We start from the raw sequence: 25,732 nt of genomic DNA on the forward strand, positions 1-25,732 counted from the left end.
TTGGTTGGAAAACTTTTCAGTAGAGTCCCATCAGAAACTTGGACAGTCACACATAAATCAGGACTGGGGTCAACACTCTCTTGAGTACTGTTCCGTGACCTTATGCAAATTTTCTGCAGTGTCTCTACTTAGTACCCGGGTGTCTATATGCTATGTAAGTGTTAAGTATAATACTACACTTGGCACCCTTGTTGAAAGTCTCACTAGAGAAGTAAGTGACTAAATGGGCCATAACAACGGAACTATTATTTCTAGAGGTAGCTCCTGCAAGTCAAGATTGGAGCATGGCATGACTGGGAAATATAACAATACTGTTGTTACTGTTACTGTTGTTACTGTTATACAAAGGATATCAGCTTCCAGAGTTGTTACTCTGGCACTTCTTGCAAGCACCAAATTAAGTTAAAATAGCAATCTATCCATTTAAAATATTAACAGAAAAATAAGCAGTAAAAGTAATGTATAAATCATATTATGTTAGTTCTTTAGAGCCTGGTCCAAAGTCATTCTGAAAAAATGGAATGCTTTCAATTTGCTTCGATGGGCGTTGTGTCATGCCCTTAATGTATACTATGGTATGATTTACTGATAATTTATTTTGCTTTGTATAGCTACTTCTTTAGGTGGATGCTTAGTGCTTTGATTCCTTATGCCTTGGAATTTTTGGAAAATTACTAGCAAGAAAAAATCACGGTGAGGCTTTTATGTTCCATTCTGGAACACAGTGTCAGCTTCATTGGCCTTGAAGATAGTTGTGCTTAAAGTGGCTGCTTGTTTGCACAGTGTTCACAAAATGCTTTCGTAGCTCTCAAAATGAAAGGTATCCTGTGAAAGTTCATTCATGTGTCTATCTACCTGTACAAGTAGTTAGGTTTGGTAAGATGAAGGGTATGGGGAAAAATAAGTTGACTTTTACATTCAGAACTAAATAGCCTATATTTTGGCTAATTCTGTTGACCCTTGCATTTATAAACAAGAACTTGAGAAAAATAGACAAGTGATCCTCCCAAAAATCAATGACTTTTTGTAAATCTGTTCATAATATTATATTTGTGTGTGTTGTATTGATGCTTTTTTTTTTTTTTAAAGAATCTGAGAAATAGCATCAAGAATTTTAAATACTTGTATTTGTTTCTCCTCTTCAGGAAAGTTACTGTGACTATCAGAGGGCACAATGCAGAATCCTTTAACTCTTTCTGAAGGTACAGTATATGCTCTAAGCAATTTTATGAGAAACTATAGTTCTGTGATTTGGAATGTGATGGAGAATTAGTAGAATGACACTAAAATGAGCTAATAATCTACCTTTATTTTGTGCATAGGTACTAAAATCACGATTACAACTGGAATAGTTGAGATTATTTTGTTATTGAAGAGAATTGGTAGATGTACTTTATATACATTCACTAGCTATGATGGAAAACGGAAGCTAATAACAGCTTTTTCAGCAAGGCTGAAAACTGTACTTTCCTATACTATGAAAATAATTCTGATCTTTTTTTGTTCTACGTTATTTGAAGATTATTAAACTTATTATAATTTTTTTCTTTGAACTTTTATAGTGGAATTCGGAAAGAAAAATTTTACAAAACCTTATCCACACTATTAACTATTTTATAGTCATTTTAAAGTTACTAGACATAACTAGTACAAACAAATTGTAAACTTGTATTCAAGTATGCTGAGATCAATGCTTGGTAATACATACAGTTTTGTATGTACGTACATACAAATACGTACATCTCCTATTGTTGCACTTAGGAGAGACATTCCCTGTATTTATTTTATTGTATTTCTACTTTGTCCCTTCAAAAGTCTTTTCTTGTCAGTTTGTATTTCAGTAGGGTTAAAAAGTGTGTCCGTTTTGACTCCCCCAATATCAGTAGGTGTGTATATATATGTGCTGTAATGCATCTTTGCAATATTGAAAATTTTGAATGCATTTTCATATTTAACTTCAATTCCTTTTCTATGTAAATTTGGTCATAAAACTAACATTTAAAGATTGTTTTTAACTTCTGAATTTCATTCTTGTTAACTGTAGTATTAAAACCTGAGAGAAGTGTCATGTATGTGACATGATAGGCCATAATAGTCTACAGTGGCTTAGAAGGGACTTGTTAAATATGCATTGTAGTGGTCATGCTAATTTTAAAGAAAAAGTTTTCTTATTTAGCTGGAAGTATAGAGCTATTACTGTCATGTTTGTATTTTGACATTTTTTAAAGAGTGGATATTTTATTCAATGCTGTAAAGATTCTGAAGATGCCATTATGGTAGTCCTGTAAATTCCTCTCCATTGGCAGATCCTAGGCCTGATGGAACCATTATTCCTTTGGAGAGATATTTTATTGTTGAATAAATCCATCTGTTTTGCATGCACTCTTGGTCCTTAAACTGAAAAGTCTCTGCTATAGTTTTTTTTTAATAATAAAAAGGATTTGAGCATATTGGAAATCACATATTTGAGTAATAGGAAAAAAACTTAACCTGGTGAAACTTGGAAACTGCAGAACCATTTTTTAAAATTGTTTTTAAAAGAAAAATTCATCCCAGGCTAATGGTGTGTGCCACGTTTCAGCCCAGAGTGAAGTATAACAGCCTAGGTATAAAACTCGGAAATGAAGGGTTATGTTGGAAATGCTGACAGGACTCTGGCTAAAGTTACATCAGTGTGAAACTGTAATATTCTAAAAATATATTAGTCTTGGTGTGACCTATTGTATTTTGCTATCAATAGCATTTTGTCCTTTTTAATCAAAAATCAGATTTGTTTCTTAAACACGCTGCTGAACTGTGAAAATTCTATGATTACATTAACAGTTCTTAATGATTTATGTGCAAGGATAAGCAGATACATTTCTTTTGAATAGGTGGTGAGAAAACAAATGATATTGGAAGTGGAACCTCTCAGTCAATTACACACACAATATACTATTGTTTTATCAGCCTATAAATCTACTCATTGAAAGTGCCCATTATTTTTCAACTATAGACAGTCACAGCAATAACTGTTAGTGCAAGTTCCTTGACTGACTACCAAAACCCCTCACTCTTATGTTTGTTACAGTAGTACTACCAGTATTATGTAATTTGATACGTATTCCTGCGTGGCACATATATACTGGTCAGGAAAACACTATTTTATTAACAGAACTTTTCAAAGGGAGTTTGCTCATGTGACAAAAGAATTGTCTTTGTGGTGAAGGTGAATATTTAAACTTGCTAGATTTTGATTTTTTTCCTATAATTTTGAAATCCCTACTGAAACATCATAAATCGTTAAACCATAATAAATTTTGATCTTACATTATACACATAATTTCACTTGCAAGTGTATTATTTGTCCCCTTAACTTTGGAAACTGAGATTTTTCTAATGCTTAATAGCCATGCAAAGTACCATTGTGGATTATCAGCCTGTTGGAGGGCTAACAAAGCTTCAGATGGGGAAATGCATGATTTATAAATCTTGTCCTCTAAACAAGGCTAATATGAACTAATCTTACAACATGAAACAGGTCAGGTAGATCCAGGAATATATTATCATATGTTTTTCTATTATTTTTATAATATACCATGCATAAAATATTACTAATGGTAAACTGGAATCACAGGTTTCCTGCTGGGCATGGCTGTATCATCAATTCATTCATGTTTAAAAAAAAAAATTATACAATTCAGTTCAGTGTATATCAATGTCAGTAGAGTCATTTGGAGCTTGAAGCTCTCAAACTTCAATTAACCATGTAAATGTATTTCATAGAACTTCGTCAGAACTCCCGCTGCCTTTCTATCATTAGTATAAATGCAGGTGCAAATAACATTTATGTACTTTGATAGAAAGCAGTTGGAGATGTTTCACTGTGGGACACATCACTTTCAGATTGTGTACATCTGTTCAAATAATGTATCCAAGCCCAGTGACATGAATGCAAGGATAGAAACATCTGCCCCTGAGACCACTTGCCATATAACAGATGCTTACATCTTTATTTATGCAGATGGCTTGTGTGATGAGCTGAGCAATGATGAAAGCAGGAAAGTTTGACAAAGATTTTTTGAGTGTTGGCCAAACATCTATATTTTGTTTTCAAATATCTACCACAAACAAGAATAGAAATCCATATAAACATACTAATGCTTTTCATAAAACAAGGCACATTGTTTTTCACGTTTAGTGTATGGCACAAAAACCATAAACACTACAAAAATGTCCCACTTCAGAACAATAATTCCAGTTTATTTACAAAAGATGCTAAATAGATTACTTTTACTTTTAACAGGCAGGTTTGACCGTCATGCTTTAAAATATACATATACGCACTCAGTTATGCAAAATATCTTGATTGATTTGGAAAAGTTTCAAATGTGCAAAGATTGAATATTAACATACATTTTGAAAGAGATTACTTTCAAACATTAATTTATTTTAATTAATGTATGTATGATTTGTCATAAGTCGTTCAAGGTAGATCGTATTTCTCAGTAAAAACACAGCATTACAAAGTTACTAGACTTTTAGTTTAGAATTTCAGTTGTTTCTGGCATATTGTAGGATTGTCCATTTGCACAGCTGTACTTAATTGAGATGGCACATTAATGAAAAGAATGGATTTATAATCAATGAGCATCGGTCTGGACTTTGTTGCTGAGCTAGGACTGCCCATTTCATACCAACAAAGGGAGCTTAAATAGGAGCTTTATTTTAGTTCAGACTCCCCCTGGTGGGCTGCTGCAACATAGTATTCTGACCGCAGTTTACTTGCTTTGTCTGAGAGAGAGCAGTTTCAAGCTCACTGCTCTCCAAAACAGTGTGCTTGGGAGTGAGAGACTATCCTGTCACAAACTGTTGGATACTTCAAATAAATACAGTATTTGACCTTGCTGCTTAGGGCAGCTTGACAAGGCTGCCTGCTGACTCTGCATTCCTACTGGTTCCTGTAGATTTAGCTAAAGCTTCTATGTTGTATAGTAAATTAGCACTTATCACCACAGTATGTATGCACCTTCCTCAAAGTGTATCCTAGAGCAGCCCCAGCCTCCCATTTTAGCATACCTGCCAGTGACATCCTTCATTAGTGCAGCTGTTGGTCTAACAGCTTCCACTGGTCTACCAATGTCAGCAAACCTTCCAAATAGGTGGAATCATGCAGGAAGAGGTAAACATGGAGATGCTGTAGTCTGATTTCTTTTCTACTGAATCCTTCAGTACATGTGCCAGAGAGACCCAGCCAAGTTCAGATCCCACAGAAAGTTGGAACTTTCATATGTTCTGAAAACTTCAGTTCTTCTCTTAACCAGAACCACAATCGTTCCAGAGAGATTTTAATTCTAATATATGGTGCAGGTTCTCTGAATGTCTGTCTGGAAAGGAAAATGACATGCCTATATAGAATATAGTGAAGCTTCTTTGAACTTTAATGTTTTGTGTCACAGCCAAGTTGGCTATAGTTGTCAGTGTCTTGTATAATCTCAGCCAAAGCTATATGTTTTTACGGCAAAGAAATTGCTTATCATAAAAGAAGAAAAGGAAAGGGAATAGATCCAAGAGAAGTATAAAAATCCTAGCTGTAGTTACCACATTCAGAAGTTAAATCACCTAGGCCATGTTCAGTGGAACTGAGTTTATTTACAAAAACCCTAAGTAAAGGTTCTCCCGCTAATCATCCAGATTTAGCAGTCTGTTTTGCAGTCTAGTCCTTCCATTAGGGATAGTAAACCGCTGTACAAGAACAACAGGAAAATTCCCAACATTTTTCAGGCCAAGTCTCAACAGTGAGCATTTTTCCAAGTTTGCAATATGGAAGTCAACACACATACTTTTTCAGCAACTCAAATAACACCATACAATGTGTATTTGCTGCCGCGGGAGGCCTTAAGCCTAACTGGTAAATTAAACATTTTCTGTTCTCCTCTGAACTGGTTCCACTCTAGACAGAAGGGTTTTAAATGTCATATAAGAAGGTGTACTTTATAAAATGTCAAGATATTTCCCCATTGTCTTCATTCTATTGTCTATTCCAGCGCTTCTATGTTAAAAATATATTTTGGAATTAAGAGACCTTATCCTCCTACTACACTTGAAGTATCATCCAGGTGTATTTTGGGGGGTGTTTTTACTCAATACAAAGACAAAAAGATTTTATCCTCAGCTTATTTTTAAGGGAAGCAAGATTCAGCACAGAAAACATTCCATGACTTATTCATGAAATGGCGCCACTTGACCTTTCTGTGCTCCACAGTTCTCAAGAATTCTACCTTCATTTATCCCTCAGACCTGGTCACTGTCATTTCCTGCAGGTCAGGGAGCACATTGTTTATTAATTACCATATTATTCAGTATATCTTCTACTCCCAGAATGTTGTCCAAGTTGATGTGACCTTGATAGTCCTTTTTTAAAAGCCATTTACAGCTGCTTCACAAGGAATGAACTGCTAGTTAGGGTCTTATCCCTCTTGGAACTCATTTTAAGAAATCTCAACTGGCAGTTCTTCCAGAAGAGACAATTTTAACATTCAGTTTCAACCTTTTCTTTCAAACGTTCTTCTCAATAGCCACCTTTCTGTGTGTCTAGTTCACATTCATGTTGGTGCCATGCTTGTATGAATTCAGTGGCCGGTGCTGCATCTCCATCCATTAAGCTAGTTCTTCTGAACAATTAGAACTTTTGATAGTCCGTCCAAAGCAGTTTTGCCATTCACTAATCCCCAGGGATGACCTTCTGCATTGTGTGACAACTGAACAGAAGCAAGAGGAAGAAAGATTAAAAATGAATTGTAATGCTATCACAGTCATTCCCTTCCTGCACAGTTGGGGCCCATGTATTGGAACAGCATATTCTCAGCGTAAGACTAACTTTAAGGTTGACAGAGTCAGTTGCTGCAAACTGGCAGAGGCATGTGGAAGCTGAACTATATATCTTTGAATATATCTTTGATAATGTGTCCACCAAACAGTTTCTCCGTCAGGTAGACTGTTTGTTTGTTTTCAAACAGGAAAATACCAATATTTTTCCTTTGATATCAGCATCCCTGTATGTGGAAGATAGACACCAGCTCCTGTTCATGATTTGAATTGAACATATATAGTTTTCCTCACGGCTCTCTTATTGTCAGAGTGATATGAAAAATAAGGGCTGAATAGCTGTATGTTGATCATGTCTTACTGGTTACACAGACTGTTTTCCCAAGCTGATACAGATGGCAATGATATTAATAATTAAGTATTTTGTATCTAGCACTCTTAAAGTGGTTTTGAGCAGTTGATTTGAAGGCATTTAAATTTCATCTGAAACTTCTCAATTATTTTAACCATTAGAGATTGAAATTAATAGTTTAGAATATGAGAGGCTGAGCCTTCAACAAAAGGGAACTCTTTCTTTTTAAATCTCAAAATCATCTATGACCAAATGATACAAGAGGATTTGGTGCCTTATACCTTTTCTTTAACCACTGCAAATGGTTGTTTAAAAACCCAAGCTCAAATTTCAAGATTTGGGCTTCTTACCTCTGGATAATTAATCAAGAAACCAGGCAAGAGAAACCTCTACAAAAACTCAGTGATACTTTTACCTGGTTCTATAGGCCCTCTACTTTTTGAACTTCTAGTAGAAAAAGAAGTTAATTTTTCTATAGTTTATCATAATGTAACATCCTCTGTCTGAACACTTTCCCTGTACATAAGAATGGTTTTGATAAAATTAAGTTTGTAAAATTAAGTTTGTACAATTTTTTATACAAAGTTTGTATATTTTTTTATTAATAGTGTTATCTATAATGTTATTAGCAGTGTTTCTACTAAGTTTATGTACTTTTCAGCTTTGGAAATCTCCAGCAGGGCTTAGGACTGTTGTTGTAGTCCAGTAGGGATGGGGAGGAAATCAACTCTGCCATCTCCTCACTTCAAAAGTACATTCCAAGTTCTTCCTGTTGCTGTGACATGAGTAGCACTCTCCCAGCAATCATGTCCAGGCAATGGATCCCTCCATTCTTAGAAGCAAAGGTATTTTAGAGAAAGAACTGATTTTTCCTGTCAGGGACTTCAGACTTCTCTATTCAGTAGCTCAAAGATGGCTTTGTTTAAAACGACCAAATTTAACTCTAATTGATTTGCCTATTTTATATATGTATAAAATGAGTTATTTTAAAATTTTGATTTGCTAATATGTGGTGCAATATTTTAATGTTTGTTTTTTATGCCAGACCCCCAAAATGTTTGTCCAAACTGTTGGCAATTAATAAGTCCCCCAGGAGGTAGCACTTCATGTATTTTTAAAATATTTGAGTTTGAACAATACACAGATATGAATTTTCAAATTAAATACAAAACATTTAGATATTTAAAATCTAGTGCAAGGGTTTGTTTCTCTGAGGGACACATTCAGAATGATGGCTTCGGTTCATTATTTTTGATGATAACAATATGACAGAAAGATCTTTTGAATGTTTAGCCACACTGGATGAGTTAACTTTTGGCAAAAGATTCTGTCCTTTGCCAAGCTTTCTCTGGTAGCAAAGCTCTGGAGATTTTGGGGGCTGGATAACTTGGTATTGTCAGGAGGAGTCTTTGCCTGGAGAAAGAAAGTGCAAATAGGGAACAGAATCCATTGGGCACTTTCTAACAAAAGAGGAAGGCAACAAGAAAGGCAGGGTTAGCCTTCACTGAGAATTCACTTTTTTTAATACTTTTCATGTGTAAATTAAGTTGGGCATAAATTTTGTAGCTCATGTTATATGCCGAGATCTGCTTGGCAGTGCAAGGAGGATATATGTCATGAAAAAACTGGGTTGGACAGGAAATAGGAGAAACTTGCCCAAAGTACTTAAGTGGTGCTGGACGATACTATGAATAGATTCTGCCAAAAGCAGATTTAATTTATTCCCAACCTAAACATTTCCATAAAAATAGTTAAGGTTGAAAGTGTGTTTCAATGGAGTCTAGTTACTACACAAAAAAAATATTTTCTTTGTAACATTCTACCCATTAAGAAGAAAGGTATGGAAATGAATACTCAAGAGATCCAGGAAGTTCCCCACTGTCATATCATTCCTTTTAATCCACTATCACTCCACTCCTCTATGGAAAAAACACGCCTACCTCGTTCAGACTTAAACCAGGGACAGTCCTTGCTATTCTCAACGGTAAAATATTGAGCAGCTTAAAAATACCTCAGCCTGGAGAGCACCTTGATGCTTAAATCAGAGATAATTGGTGTAACTCTAAAAGAGCTCTTTTTTTGACTTGTGGAATTCTAACAAATTATTTAAAGCTTGTTCCATCTATGACCCTAAGTACGTGCTGTTTTCTGTACATATTTGTATTCTGCACCTCTGAGATTCAGTGCTAATGACACATCTTTGTTCTCTGTCCCTGTATTATAACAATAGTTTAAATGTTGGGTTCAGTTTATTTTTCAAACCTATGTTGAATTACGTACACAGAAACAAAAAGAACCCCTATGTTAAAAGAACATTATTAAGGTTGCAAAGTTAAGAACTCAGAAAATACCAGAACTAAGGTTGCCTGAACAACCTTAATTCACCCCATACATATGCAGGATTTATGCATTACTATTTTTTTTCCCCACACAGTACTGCTGCCTCATTCAGTGCACAGAATAGGTGGCGCTCACTTAATGAGCAGCTATTTAATATTTTGTTCTTCTTTGAGTGATTGCTCATATCCATTCCATGTAGGTGTGTGCGCGCCGCGTGTACGTTCGTCGGAAGACTTTTACCCTAGCAACTCAGTGGGTCGGCTGGGCGCCCCCTGGAGTGGCGCCACCATGGCGCCGGATATATACACCAGCCGACCCACCCACTCCTCAGTTCCTTCTTACCGCCCGTGTCGGTCGTTGGAACAGTGGAGCGCTGCTTAGCTAACCTCCACTTCCCTAGCTACTCGTAGTTTCTCTCGTTAAGTATCGTATATAGTTCAGATTTTTATAGTTGTAGTTAACTTGATTTGTTTGTAGTATAGTATAGTGTATTTATTTCACAGGGGTTCGGGGTTTATCCCCTTCCCCTCACGCGGTGCCGGGTCCGATGCCCGGTCCACAGGGTTTTATAATGCTCGGCCGGCCTCAAGCCGATGCCGACAAGAAATCCTCTCCTAAGTGCCTCGAGGAATCTCACCTCACAGATAAGTGCCGCATTTGTTAGGCCTTTAATCCGAGAACAAAGGGGAGCGGGACTTTCGTCTCAAGCAGCTCCTGACGGAGGCAGCTCTTGCTCCTCTGCTCTCGGCACCAAGCGCTGGTTAGTCTTCAAGGAGCGCCCCCTCAGCACCGGATCGCCAGTACCGCCAAGGCCTCTCGGCACCGGCCGTCGATAGCTCCGATGTCCACCCGGCCGTCGATAGCTCCGATGTCCACCCGGCTCCGATGTCCACCTCTCCTGGAGGATGAAGAGGCTCAAGATTCTTGCTGCGTCCGAGCCGCCTGCTCCGCAGCCCGAGCGCTATGCTAAGTCGCATCGCCCGGCACCGATGTCTGCCGCAGCGCTGACAATATCCGCACCACTAACTCTGGCCATGCAAGAGCCGTCGAGTCCGGTACCGACACGCTCCCCGGTACGAGCCGCGGTTGAGCTCGCTCTTCAGCTGCGTCAGAGCCGCCCGCTCCGCAGCCGAGCGCTATACTAAGTCGGTCTGCCCAGTTCTGATACCTGCTGTGGCACCGACAATATCGGCACCGTCAACTCCGGCCACGCAAGAGCCGTTGAGTCCAGCGCCTGAACGCTCCCCGGTGCGAGCCGTGGTTGAGCTCACTATTCCCTCCACGCCGGAAACATTTCCACAGCGAGGGAGTTGATGGCAGTGACAGAGCCTGCGCTGCTTCAACCCCCGGCACTGCCAGTGTGGGTTATATTGTCTATCGGCGAGCCTGTCTTGCTCAGACCACCCTGCGTCGGCACCACAGAGCGGCACCGTTCATGATCATGGTCCCGCAGATGTTCTCGGTCCTGTTGCCAAGCCAGGTGCCGGCACCGCTCATGGTCCTGGCACCGTTCCCCATATCGGTACCGGTCGTACCTGCGGCACCGATCAGCGTCCCGTTCCCCGACCTGGTACACTCGGTGCCCATCCAGCTCCCGGCACCGCTCCAGGCACTGGACTCCCGTAGCCACTCCCGGCGTTGAGCCTCGAGAGCTCGGTCAGCCTCCCGGCACCGCTTCGGTCGCAGGTCCCATTCTCGCTCCCGGTACCGGTAGGCCTCACGGCACCGATCCCCGGTGCCGCGTCGAGTGCCATGAGCTGGAGAGGGAGACTCTGCCCAGGGCTTTAACTTCTCCATGTCCATCCATTCAGATGTGCACACCAGAGTCTTCCAGGTGCCCCAGGCCAGGACCCTGACCCCCATCAGTGGCTGCCCTGTACATCTTGGGCGTGCCATCAGGCCAAAGGCCTACCTGTGATCCCATTGTGCTCTGTTCCGTCAGAGCACTGGGTACCAGGGGCGACAGTTAGCCGTCCCCCTCCGACCGGTACGGAGGAAGTCCGGTTCTGCCACCGGATTCCCACATCCCACCGGATCAAGAGGTCGTCCAGGAGCATGAGCCCACACAGGACCCACTTGTCCCTGGCCTTTCTTCTCCCTCCGCCCCAGATGAGGTGGTGGCAGAAGCGTACTCCTTGGGCCCTCCCCTAATCGGCCTGGGGGCCCATCAGGACCTCCCGAGATGGGTGGCATTCACTATGAATCTCCCAAGTGGCCACTATCCCGCCCATGGGCACGGGAGTCGAATGCATGTGCATGGTATCCTCCAGGGGCGACGGGCACCTATATGTACGTCTTTCCCCCTGCTCCCTTATCATCTAGTCCGTCAATGAGATGCAACGCCATGGCCTACAGGGACCAGCCCCTATGTCCAAGGGGGCTAGGCGAATGGACTTCCTGGGCCATAAGATGTACTCGGCAGGCGCCCTGCAACTTCGCGTAGCAAACCAGCAAGCCCTGCTTAGCCGTTACTATGGGCGGCGGTGGGAGAATTTACGGAGTCGGTTTCTCAGATCTCCTGTCAAGAGTTTGATGCCCTCCTGGAAAAAGGGCCGAAAGTGGCGAGAGCTTCCCTCCAGACCTTGTTAGATGTAGCGGACTCCACAGCCACGACTCTGGCCTCGGGTGTTGCCACGAGGCGCATTTCATGGCTCCAGTTATCGAGCCTTCCCTCGCAGCTCCTGCACACTATACAGGACTTGTCCTTCAATGACAAAGGCCTGTTTTCAAAACTGACCCTAGGCTGCAAGGCCCAAAGGACAGCGAGGTCACTATGCACTCCCTCTCGGCATGTACATGCCGATGTCTCACTGCTGACCTTTCCGCCAGCCTCACCGCCCTTACCCTACGCCTAGACAACGACAGGGCTTTGCCAGCAGGTGACGCTGAGGCAGTCGTAGGCGTTGCTCGGGACCCCTAAAGGGCCAAAATCAGGGTCCTCTCAACCACCAATCGAGCAAACCTATCCCTCCTCATCCCTCTTAGGGACCCCTCTCACGAGCAATTCCTCTTGCAAGAGGTGCGGGCGCTCCTCACCATCGGAGCTATAGAGGAGGTTCCAAGGACGAAAGGGACAAAAGGTTCTAGCCCCACTAGTTCCTGATCCCCAAGGTGAAGGAAGGTCTCAGACCTATCCTAGACCTGCGGGAGCTCAACAAGTTATGATATACCTGGAGTGTTCCGCATGGTATCCATGGGGACTGTCATCCCATCCTTGGATCCCGGAGACTGGTATGCCGCCCTCGATATGAAGGGCGCGTATTTTCACATCGCCATTTATCCTCCGCACAGAAGGTACCTCCAGTTTGTGGCCAACCGTCATTTCCAGTTTACGGTCCTCCCGGTCGGCCTCTATACAGCCCCTGTGTATTCACGGTGTCTGGCTGTAGTTGCCGCCCTCTCTGCCACCGTCGGATACACGTTCTCCGTCTCTGGACGATTGGCTCATTCCAGGGGACCTTCCCGGCAACTTTGGCTTGAACTTGCCTAGGTTTTCTGGGCCACATGGCTGCCTGCACGTGCGTAACCGAACATGCCAGGCTTAATCGTGACTCACCTCAGTGTACCACCCGGCCAGAGACAGCATGGTCATGGTCGCCTCGATCCCCCCGAGCGTCCTAGGCTCCCTCAACTGGGGGTCGACGCCCTCCCTGATGTGTGCAGGGGTGCTGTTCGATCCACCTCACCCTCCCTCATGATGGACGCCCCCATCTCTTGGCTGGGGTGCTCACTTGGGTCAGTTTCCCACTCCAGACCTTTGGTTGGCTCAACAGCTGCCCTTGCACATCAATGTCCGGGAGTTGAGAGCAGTCTGCCTTGTGTACCAGGAGCTTCAGCAGCACCTACAAGGCTGTTGTGTCTCGGAGTTCACAGACAACACAACGGACACCCGTTGCATAAACAAGCACGGAGGAGCACGGTCCTCCTCTCTTTGCAGGGAGCTATCCAGCTCCGGGACTCCTGCACAGCTCAATCGACAGAACTGGTAGCGTCCTTTCTCCTAGGGGTCCGGAACACTCTGGCGGATCGCCTCAGCAGTTCCTTCCTGTCTCTCAAGTGGTTGATTCCTCCGGATGTTATCCATTACGTTTCTGGAACTTCGCTCTCGCGGGAACAGAACGAGAGAGAAGTTCTGCTCATGCCAAGGCCTCTCCCCGGGCTCGATCTTGGCTGCTTTTCTGATGCCGTGGACGAGCCATCTGCCGTCCGCTTTCCCACCGCTCCCGCTGGTTCGCAAGGTCCTAACACTCCGCAGGGACAGAGCGCATCTGATCATGATCGTTCCAGCGTGGTCCAGGCAGCACTGGTACACCATGTTGCTAGACTTGTCGGTAGCCAACCGATTCCCCTGCCTCTTTGCCCAGACCTCATAACGCTGGATCACGGCAAGCTTTACAACCTAGACCTGCAATCCCTGCACATCTCTGCATGCCTGCTGCGGGCCTAAACCGATCCGAGTTACGTTGTTCTGCCTCGGTTCTACAGGATTCTCCTGGGTGGTAGGAAGCCTTCCACTCGGTTAACGTATCTGCCCAACTGGCAGTCTTTCTCTTGCTGCTACGAAAGACAGTGTTTCCCCCACAGAGGTTCTGATCCATTTCCTCTTGGATTGCCTATGATCTTCAAACAGCAGCGCCTGGCGCAGTTCATCATTAAGGGTGCACTTGGCAGCCGTCTCTACCTTCCTCCCAAGGGAGAGTGGCCGCTTCATATTCTCACACGCTGTGGTTTCTAGGTTCCTCAAGGGCTTGGGGCATTTATGTCCCCAGGTTCGCCGCCCCCACCAACTCCTGGGTCTTCAACCTGGTTATAAGCAGACTTATGCCTGCTCCATTTGAACCACTGACAACATGCTCGCTGAGATACCTGTCCTGAGGGACAGTTTTTTCCTTGTAGCCTTTGCATCAGCTGGACAAGTCTCCGAGCTTCGGGCTCTCACAGTGGACCCACGGTACACTATGTTGCGTAAGGACAAGGGGCGGTTGTGACCACGTCCGGCCTTCCTCCCTAAGGTGCTGTTGACCTTTCATATCATCCGGGATATCTTCCTTCCGGTCTTCTTTCCGAAGCCCCATTCATCGCGACGGGAGCACATTTGCCCTCCCTAGGCGTCCGTAGGGCGCTCACTTTTTATGTCGAGCGGACAAGCCTTTTTGTACGCCCCCAACTCTTCGTTGTATTGGCAGACCGGATGAAGGGCCTACCTGTCTCCTCCCAGAGCTTTCCATCTTGGGTGACGTCATGCATTTGCACCTCCTGTGACTTGGCCCATGTTCCGTCGAGCCACCTTACTGCTCGTTTCACCAGGGCTCAGGCTTCTTCTGCTGCTTTTCCGACTCACCCTTCCAGGGGCTATGTCATGCTACTACCTGGTCCTCTATCCGGACCTTTGCCTCTTTGGTCTAACTGTCCAGAGATGATGCAGCCTTTGGCTCAGCAGTTTGCATTCTGCAACATCTCACTCCAACCCCACCGCCTACGTAAGGCTTGGGAATCACCTACATGGAATGGATATGAGCAATCACTCGAAGAAGAAAAAACGGTTACTCACCGTTGTAACTGTTGTTCTTCAAGATGTGTTGCTCATATCCATTCCAAACCCACCCTCCTTCCCCACTGTCGGAGTAGCCGGCAAGAAGGAACTGAGGAGTGGGTGGGTCGGCTGGTGTATATATCTGGCGCCATGGTGGCGCCACTCCAGGGGGCGCCCAGCCGACCCACTGAGTTGCTAGGGTAAAAGTCTTCCGACGAACGTGCACGTGGCACGCACACACCTACATGGAATGGATATGAGCAACACATCTCGAAGAACAACAGTTACAACGGTGAGTAACCGTTTTTTTCCTCCTCATTGTTCTGTGTGTGGTCTCATGCCTTATTTACTGAAGACTATTCATACTTCAGACTAATTTCCAAATGGGCTGTTTTATGGCCTTCATCACTTTCGTATGAGTGCTTCACAAATATTAATGAATTTGTTTTCACAACACTCCTATTGTCAGAAACCAGGACGTGGGCAATCATGCCTAGTGGTTAGAGCAGGAGTTGGTAGCCAGGAATAGGAGCCCAGGGACAGAGGCATATGCAGAGCCACAGTCAGGAGTCTGAGTCGGGGATCAGAGCTGGAGTTAGAGGCCAGAAGTCAGAGCCAAGGTACAGAGCTGGGTTACCCGGAATGAGGTAAGACTAGGCCAAGACTGGGGCCAAGTTAGGAGCAGGGCTGGGAACAAGCAGGCACAGGAGCTAATGCATCTGTGAGCAAATGCTTTGCACAGCCACCGAACTGCTGCTGGGTTTAACAGCTGATCTGCTGATTCTTTCCACCAGTTAGGTGGCATAGCCAAGCAGGCAGCCTATTACAGGCCAGCTACGCTCATTAGGTTGTCCCGGGGACTGCAAGCCCTGATTTTTAACACCTATAAGATGAGAAGGTGTTGTTATCAGCAATTTAGAGAAGGGGAGCTGAAGCACAGAGATTAAGGTCCTAGTTTTCTAGAGTTCAAGGTCAGAAGGGACCATTAGATTATCTAAGAATATACGAACGACCATACTGGGTCAGACCAATGGTCCATCTAGACTAGTATCCTGTCTTCCAACAAAAACAATGAGGAGTCCTTGTGGCACCTTAGAGACTAACAAATGTATTTGGGATAAGGTGCCACAAGGACTCCTCGTTTTTGCTGATACAGACTAACATGGCTACCTCTCTGAAATCTGTATTCCAACAGTGGCCAGTGCCAAATGTTTCATAGGGAATGAAAAGAACAGGGCCATTATCAAGTGATCCTTCTCCTGTTGTCCAGTCCCAACATATGGCAATCAGAGGCCTGGGGACACCCAGAATATGGGGTTGCATACCTGACCATCTTGACTAATAGCCATTGATGCATCTATCCTCCATGAACTTATCTGATACCTTTCAGAACCTTGTTATGGTTTTGACCTTCACAATATCCTTTGGCAACAAGTGCTGCAGGTTGATTGTGTGTTGTGTAAAGAAGTGCTTCATTTTGTTTGTTTTTAAACCTGCTGCATATTAATTTAATTGGGTGACCCCTGGGTCTTGTGATATGTGAGGGGGTAAAAAACACTTCCTTATTCACTTGCTCTACACCATTCATGATTTTATAAACCCTCTTATATGGAGATATACCTATCTCATAGAGCTGGAAGGGACCCCGAAAGGTCATTGAGTCCAGCCCCCTGCCTTCACTAGCAGGACCAAGTACTGATTTTGCCCCAGATCCCTAAGTGGCCCCCTCAAGGGCTGAACTCACAACCGTGGGTTTAGAAGGCCAAATACTCAAACCACTGAGCTATCCTTCCCCCCTTAGTCATTTCTTTTCTAAGATGAACAGTTCCAGTCTTTTTAATCGCTCCTCATATGGAAGCTCTTACACACTCTAATAATTTTTGTTGCCCTTCTCTGTACGTTTTCCATTTCTAATGTATCTTTTTTGAGATGGGCCAATCAGAACTGCATGCAGTATTCAAGGTGTGGGTGTACTATGGAGCCTTTTTAAAAAATTGCAGCTATCTACCAGTCATCTGGTACAGAAGGTGATTTAAGTGATAGGTTATATATCATAGTTAATAGTTAAATTTGGGTTCCTTCCGAACTCTTGGGTGAATACCATCCGGCTCTGGTGCCTTAATACCGTTTAATTTATCAATTTATTCCAAATCCTCCTCTGTTGACACACTAATCTGGGACAAAAAAAACAGGAGTACTTGTGGCACCTTAAAGACTAACAAATTTATTTAAGCATGAGCTTTCGTGAGCTACAGCTCACTTCTTCGGATGCATAGAATGGAACACACAGACGGGATATTTATACATACAGAGAACATGAAAAGGTGGAAGTATGCATACCAACAGGCAGAGTTTATGTTGTATGGTGTGCGGTTGCTGGTGAGTATTTGCTTCAGGTTGGGAGGCTGTCTATAAGCGAGGACTGGCTTGTCTCCCAAGATCTGTGAGAGTGAGGGATCATCTCTAAGGATAGGTTGTAAAGCCCGATGCCAGCTCTTTTACTCTATTGTTTTGCCATTGTGGCATTTTTTTTTGGTCCCCTTACTATTTTTTTAAAATTTGGGGTATACATTTAATTTGAGCCTCTATTATGGTGTTTTTAAAAAAGTTTCCCTGCAGCTTGAAGTCATTTCACTCTTGTGATTGTTCCTTTTAATTTCAGTTTAACTAACTTTCTCATTTCTGTGTAGTCCCCCTTGCTGAAGTTAAATGCTATTGTGGTGGGCTTCTTTGGTATTTCCCCCTGCACTCCCACAAGGATGTTAAATCTAATTGTATTGTGGTCACTATTGCCAAGCGGTTCAGGACTGACTTAGGACTAAATCAAGATTTGCCTCTCTCCTTGTGGGTTCCAGGACTAGCTGCTCCAAAAAGCTAGTCATTAATGGTGTCAAGGCTGATTTCCCCACTCTGACACTTTGAGTGCTGATTTCCCCACTCCGCAAGGATTCCAAAAATTAATACTGGCCACTCCAGGCTTGTATTAAACTCCCAAGGTTACAGCTTTTCTCTGCCACCACCTAAGTGCAAAAAAACCCTTTTAGAACCCAAGAAGGCACACATGGGAATTTCTTCATGTGGGATACCCTTAAGCCCTTTCACTTACACGGGCGCACGCACACACACACACACACACACACACACTGAGAAAGGAAATCAGCTGTTGCCACCAGCTACTTAAACAACCTATGCACAAACCTCTTATGACACACAAATACAATCCTGTTCTTAAAAAAAAAAAAGGTAAATTTTATTAAAAACAAAAAGAAAGGAAATATATTTGGAATTTAGGCTTTTTGTTAAGTTTTAAAAAAACAGTTACAGGGATTAAGCATCAAGATAGCTTCTTGACGTCCAGCTTAAAGGTTACAAGCAAAACAAAAGCACCTGGGGTTAACACAGAGGAGTCCCCAAGCCATAAAGAAGTAAAAGAGATAAACCTAATCGCTTCTTCCTAGACAATCTACTTACATATCTGGGGTTTCAAATGAGTAGTTCTATGTATGATCTGACGATTTTCATACCTCGCTCAAGCTTTTACAGCATAGCTCCAGCCCTGTCCTGCTCTCCAGGAGAACAGCACAGACAGACAAAGGGAAAGTTTTTTCCCAATTTTAAAAAGTTCTTGCCTCCCCACTGGCTCTTTTGGGCAGGTGCCCACTCCCTTCCTTTTACCTATGGACTTTTTAACCCCTCACACGTAAAGCAAGTAGAGAACAGCTACTAACAGGGATTTTATAGTTAACTGGCTGGCCGGGTGTCTTAAAACGGAGCTACCTCTCCCCCTTCATTTATCACAAATGGTGCCTAGAAAGTTTATCTCTGCATCCCATCCTGAGGTGACATGTACTCAGTCAATATGGGCATAGTTTAAATCCTCCATTACTATTGAGTTTTCTAGCCTCTCTAACCTCCTTGAGCATTTCACAGTCACCATCACTATCCTGGTCTAGTTGTCAGTTGTATATTCCTCCTGCTTTACTCTTACTATTCAATCATGGTGTCAAGTATCAGAGGGGTAGCCGTGTTAGTCTGGTTCTGTAGAAGCAGCAAAGAATCCTGTGGCACCTTATAGACTAACACGTTTTGCAGCATGAGCTTTCGTGGGTGAATACCCACTTCTTCGGATGCAAGCAGTGCTGTTTCTTTGCTGCTTCTATTCAATCATGGAATTTCTCTTCATAGTGATTCTATGGTACAATTGGATTCATTTAAGATTTTTACTCTGTTTGACTCTATGCTTTCTTTCACATAAAGTGCCACTCCCCCACCACCATGACCTACTGTCATTCCTACATATTTTGTACCCTACTTTAGCCTGTATATCACATGCCATTTCATTTTATCCAGTTATCTCTGTATAAAACCTAGTAACTTCTGTTTTGCTAAAGCATAATTTATATGTATTAAGTATATCGTCCAAAAAAGGCATCCAGTCTTGATTTAAAGACATCAAGAGATGCAGAATCTACCACTGATTCCTCATTTGAATTTGACGTCCTTCATTTTCCAGCTATTGGTTCTTGTGCTAGAAGAAAGGGTCTTTTTAGTACCTGGTATTTTCTCCCCTTGAAGATACTTCTGCATTGTAACCAAGTCATCTCTCAGTCTTCTTTTTGATAAACTAAACAGATTGAGCTCTTTAAATCTCCTGTAAAACATTTTCTCCAACTCTCAAATCTTTTTAGCTCAGTGGTTTGAGCATTGGCCTGCTAAACCCAGGGTTGTGAGTTCAATCCTTGACGGGGCCACTTAGGGATCTGGGGCAAAATCAGTGAAGGCAGGGGGCTGGACTCAATGACTTTTCAAGGTCTCTTCCAGTTCTATGAGAGAGGCATATCTACATATTTTTTATTTTGCTGCCTTGATTTCATGCAGACATCAAAAACTCATATTCTTCTGTAAAATGTATAGATGATAGGGCCAGAAGAGACCACCTTGAGTCATCCAGTTTCCTGGATGTTGGCCTACATTATCAGCACTCATGGCCTACCAAGTAGCTAGGTAGGGACAGGACAGGATTGTTCTATTACGACTGTAGTAATAGGTAACAAGTCCTGGATCAAATTTACTCTGAGTCATGGTCTGATGCTTCCTCCTTGTTTCATGGGGGAAGTCCAATTTGCATGAGCTGGAACCTAAGCAGCCCATTGACAGTGGTGATCTCTTTTCTCCTCCTCCTGTATAGCCCATACAGAAGAGAGTCCTAAATCCCCTTACTCTTCATGTGGCAATGGAAGAGGGCTTATGATTGAGCCCTGAGAAAAATGTCTCAATGCCCAATTTCTCAAGCTTTACAAAAAAAAACATACCAAATGATAGTCTAAAAGTGTTTTTTTTTAATTTTAGCCCTTTCCTCCTTGTACTACCTTTTTGTGAATAATCTTTTTTCACATCTTATTTCCTTTAGTGTGTCTATATACAGCAATCATGTCCCCCTTGAGTTTTTAAATATTGTATACATTGCTTTCTTTCCTTGTATGTTATCTTCTAATCTTTATACATGTACATAATAATAGCTAGCTCTTATATATTTGTTTTTCTCTGTATTTTCTCTAGCTTTTCAATATCCTTCATAAACTTTGAGGACCAGAATAGCACCCAGTATTTTAGATATTGGTGATTTGTGACAGAGCTACCGATAGAAGCATCATCACTTTATTATAGCATTATACAAGATATCTGTTTAGTTCATATGAATAAAAAATATTAGATTTATTTTTTCAAGGACAATTCCTTGCAATTTCTTACTTATTGTCACCCATAATTATTTCTGTTTTCCTGCTGTCTATATGATTTCTCTTCCAATTAGTATCTGTTTGCATCTTTTTTCCAAGTAGATGACATTATGTTTATAAGCCTTAAATCTTATTTAATCCCATGTATCCATTGTGCTAATCTCTCCAGATCACTTTAGCACTTAGCGCTGTCCTCTCGTGTGTTTGCTGTGCCTCTGCTTTTGGTGTGGATCAAGTGTATTCTGTATTGATTTTAAGCCTTCCTCTAATTCCTTAATGAGAATAGTGAACATTATGGCTTCTACTACGGACTCCTATAGTACCTTACCTGACATAGTTGCCTCTAACATGCATACTGTCACACAGTTTTGAATCCATACCCTTAGGTACTGTATCTAAGTGTGATATGTGGCTTTTTTTTTTAAAGCTGTAAGCAAGTCAATGCAAGGACTGTATTTTCTTGTGTTTGTATAGTGCCTAGTACAGTGAGGCCCCCTCAGGATCTTCAGACACAACTATAATACAAATATATTTAAAAGTTAAAAACGTTATTTAGATTGCAAAGTCAAGCACATGAAAGTTAGGAATTGCTAGAATTAAGGCTGCTTATACAATTTAATTCAGCCCCCTAGTGCATATCCATTATGATACAGCCTTTAATTACACGATCACATACTATTTTCTCCACAGAACTCCTCCGTCATTCAGAACCTCTCTGTGTGGTCACAGTGCTTGCCATGCTTTCTTTATCACTAAATGCAATTAAAAAAAACTTATCACACCTGACACATTGAGAGCTATGCTCTTTGCGTTACCTGTCAATCTACATATACCTACCTCTTCCATAATACAGTTGTTGCCATTAAAAATTAACATTTGTCAACAAATTGTGTTTCTGACAGCTTGACGCTTTCTGCCATACGTAAAATAGCAAGTTTCAGGAACTTCTTGGTTAAATTACAAAAAAAAGAATAAGTTGTGGTATTCATATAGTCTCTACCCACAGCACTACCTATGAACAGTTCCCACTGGTGTCACCTGTGTGTCTCCCTAGCCATCCCCTTGCCATTCCATCTTTCTGTTCCTGCCACCACCACCAGCGCTAATTGAAAAGGAGGAAGAAGGGGAGGAGGCCAAGGGAGGAGACAGAGCGTCCAGCGTTCCCCCTTTTCCTGGAAGAGGTAAAATGGCCCATGATGGGAGCCATGGAAAAGCAGCAGCTCCCCTGGCAGTGGGTCACATCTGTTCTCTAGCAGGCTACCCATAGCTCCCCCTGTTGTCCCATTTGCTGCTCTGGCTACCTGAGACAGGCTTTGATGCTCCAGTTTCTCTATTATTAGATAAGAATCTTAATTACACTAGCTGCTGCATGAGAGCGAAATCTAAAGCTGGGTATCCTCTGCATATCTGTGCAGACCCCACACTGGGCCCAAAGGAGTGCAGCACTGGGCCCAGGTAGTCTCTCCCCTCCAGATCTGCAATGTATGCTCCAACTGGAGAGGAAGCTTAAATGGGGGCCACTCAGTTCAGAAGGGGAAGCTGGGGAGGAAGACGGACATATCCTGAGGGCTCCTGGGTAAGGGACTTGGACTTGGAGCCCTGGGCAGGGACAGATAATAGGAAGTGACCCAGGGAAGGTTGCAAGGGCACTCCAGGGTGCCGTGCCTTGGATCAGTGTCTGGTGGCATCGGAGGACCCAGGCTCCCATACCAACTGGTCCAGCTGCAGGAGAGGCATAAGCCTCGTTCCAATCCCACTCCCACTCTGATAACAAAAGGGGCAAAGACATTGCAAACCTGAGGTGAAGCTAAACCCATCCTTGGGTGGGGAACTGGACTGAAAGACATTCCCACTGGAGGCGATATAAGTGTGTGATTCTCTGAAGGCTCTATTACAATACCAAAGAGACTGCAACCCACACTTATTCACTAGACTATCTAATGCAAGCTTGGCAAAAAAAATCAGCACTCAGTACTGAGACTAAACATGGGATGGTTCAGCTTGGAAGGAATATTTATGATAAAATTATGACCAGTTGAAAAAAGTGTTTGTATAGAAACTCTGTCTCAAACTCAGCTAAATCATTGCTTAACATTACAATATACTGCGTAATATGAAAAGTTGATTAAAAAAATCCATTATTTTAAAGGCCGTTTCATGAGTTATTATTCTATTGGCTAAGAACTTCATGAGACTGTCACTTCAGAATGATGAAGTGTATAGAGAATTCCTTTTAATAAATACCATTTTACTGTCTTCTAAGTTTGCAATAAAGAATATACATGAGTTTCACAAAAGGACAATATGTAAAAATACCCACTATCTAATGCATCTGTTTCCACAAATGGTGCCTCATACCCCAAAATTAATCGTTCTTGTGGTGCCTGACATTTCTGGACTCCTGGGTCCTAGACTGTTCAGGGCCACTCCACCTGTATTTCCCCTCAGTGATCCAGCAACAGCACCCAATTCAGCTTCCAGATCTCCAGCCGTTGCCTTTCTGGTTGGAGAGCCACATCTCACTCCCTTCAAACCAGGGTGTGTCCAGGTTGCCTTCATTGTGTATTTCCCAACAAATGCATCCGAAGAAGTGGACTGTAGCCCACGAAAGCTTATGCTCAAATAAATTTGTTAGTCCCTAAGGTGCCACAAGTACTCCTGTTCTTTTTCCCAACAAAGGCCGTCTGCCTAAACAGATCCGCTTGCTTTCCCTTCAGAGACTGATAATAGAGTGATTCCTACAGATATAAGTTACCACTTGGAGTTTTCTAGGCAAGCCTACTTTATTCTTAAGGTAAAAAGCATTACAGGGAAAACATATTAAAAATTTTTTTAAACGTACACGCATCCTAATAAGCTTACCAGAGTTCTTCCTAACTCTCACATGAGCTCTGGCCAGAACATTCTTTCAGCACCCCACCTTAGGGGCTTCCTTGTGATTATAAGTTCATCAGAGCTTCAGCTCAGAACAAACAGACTCAAATGATAAGTTTAGTCCACCCTTTTACACAGATCAAAGCTCTTTGATCTGGAGTTCCCAGAAGCAGATAATTAGTGTGCAGTGGGTCTCTCGCTCCCCAGGGGGAGGCTTCAAAGGGTTGATAAAAAGAGGAATTATATTAGCATATACCCCCTCCTCCAAGAGAAACCCCCTTAATCTTAAAAATTCACATTCACATCACTCTGAAGATACAGTCCTTTCTGGAGAGTGCATTAATCTTGACTACCTACTAAAGAGGTTCCATACAATCCCACAGTAGTTCATAAATATTTGCATTTGTAATACAGTGAACTCCAAAGATGCTAAACTTAATTCAGTAAAGTTTAACTTGATTCAATGAAGTTTGTTCAGGATATTGTCAATCTGTCACAAGGAGTTATTGGGATTTTTGTCTCTGATATGTCATCTTCTTTAGTCAAAGGGAAAGTACTTATTTGGTAGAGCTCTGTATAAGCTCAAAACTTGTCTCTTTCACCAACATAAGTTGGTCCAATAAAAGATATTGGCTTCCCACCTTGTCTCTCTAATAACCTGGGACCAACGAGCCTATAGCATCACTGCAAACAAAAAGCTAGTTGTCATCCGTCTCAGAATGTGCACTTCATTGAATGGGACTTTGGGATAATAAGACGGAGTCCACAGAGGAAGCCAGAATTGAAGGGAGAATGGAAACCATCTCGTGAAATACTGTAATAAACTCAAAAACTGCCTGTTGTATAGAAACTCTTCGACATCCATACATGGTGAAAAGTATCAGTGGGTAGCCGTGTTAGTCTGTATCCACAAAAACAACAAGGAGTCCAGTGGCACTTTAAAGACTAATGGATTTATTTGGGCATAAGCTTTCGTGGGTAAAAAACCTCATTTCTTCAGATGCATCAGTGTTGCTATAGCCTTGTTGTTGATGCATCTGGAGAAGTGAGGTTTTTTTACCCATGAAAGCTTATGCCCAAATAAATCCGTTAGTCTTTAAAGTGCCACCAGACTCCTTGTTGTACATGGTGAAGGTAACGTAGTAAATAAGAGCAGATTCTATCCCCTAAAAGAAAAATATAGTTGTCCTTTAATCTCCTGTCATTAAATAAAATAGGCATTTTGACCTACACTGTTAACTTTCAAATTCAGAATCTAGCTTACAGCTCAGAATTATGTGCCTGGGCTAATGATTACATTAATCCAAATAGTCATGTTGTACTTCTTCTCAAAACCCACATAAAATCTTACCTTAAAAACAACAATCGTATGTAAGAAGCAAAAAGCCTGAATACTACCAATAATATTAACAGCTGAGAGCTTAGGGTTTAAGAGCTAAGAATAGGTTTTTTACTTTGATTCTGTGCCCAGGGACTCTGGAAGAACAGTGGGTTCTAGTGAAAATCCCTCTGTATTACTGCCTTTAGGGGGAGATTAAAATGAAATGTATTTTTAAAAATAATGTGTGTAACTTTTAATATGAATTGGTAAGGTGTTCAACATACACCTCTACCTCGATATAATGTGACCCGATATAACACGAATTCGGATATAACGCGGTAAAGCAGTATTCCGGTGGATCAAAGGAAGTTCAATATAACACGGTTTCACCTATAACACGGTAAGATTTTTTTGGCTCCTGAGGACAGCGTTATATCAAGGTAGAGGTGTATGTGGTGAATATGCTATCTAAGGATAAAAGTGTTAGAGTTGTCAGTATTAGAAGAAAGGTACACTCAGGCCTGGTCTACACTGGGGGGGGGGGTTTCGAACTAAGGTACTACCTTAGTTCAAACTACTTACCCGTCCTGACGGCGCGGGATCGAAGTCCGCGGCTCCCCCGTCGACTCGCGGTGGTGGAGTTCCAGAGTCAACGGGAGTCAATGGGAGTGCGGAGTCAACGGAGTCAACGGGAGTGCGTTCGGAGTTCGATATATCGCGTCTAGATGAGACGCGATATATCAAACTCCGAGAAGTCGATCGCTACC

General features: G+C 42.5%; 1 protein-coding gene across 5 annotated transcripts in view; it reads left to right on the forward strand.

Moving 5' to 3' along the window:
- Positions 1-25,732, forward strand: part of ZNF438 (zinc finger protein 438) — a 96,429-nt gene that overhangs the window by 61,146 nt on the left and 9,551 nt on the right. For 2 of the 5 annotated variants that reach the window (XM_039525875.1, XM_039525873.1), the window contains exon 4: positions 1,146-1,202. In XM_039525875.1, the coding sequence (XP_039381809.1) occupies positions 1,175-1,202 (28 nt within the window). In that variant the 5' untranslated portion in view covers positions 1,146-1,174. Of the gene's footprint in view, positions 1-6; positions 212-642; positions 694-1,145; positions 1,203-25,732 lie in introns of those variants that run through there. The other 3 variants (XM_039525876.1, XM_039525877.1, XM_039525874.1) reach the window with 3 other exon arrangements.

Source organism: Mauremys reevesii, linkage group 2 (assembly GCF_016161935.1).
Source record: "Mauremys reevesii isolate NIE-2019 linkage group 2, ASM1616193v1, whole genome shotgun sequence".
In the NCBI taxonomy this organism is placed as follows: Eukaryota; Metazoa; Chordata; order Testudines; family Geoemydidae; genus Mauremys; species Mauremys reevesii.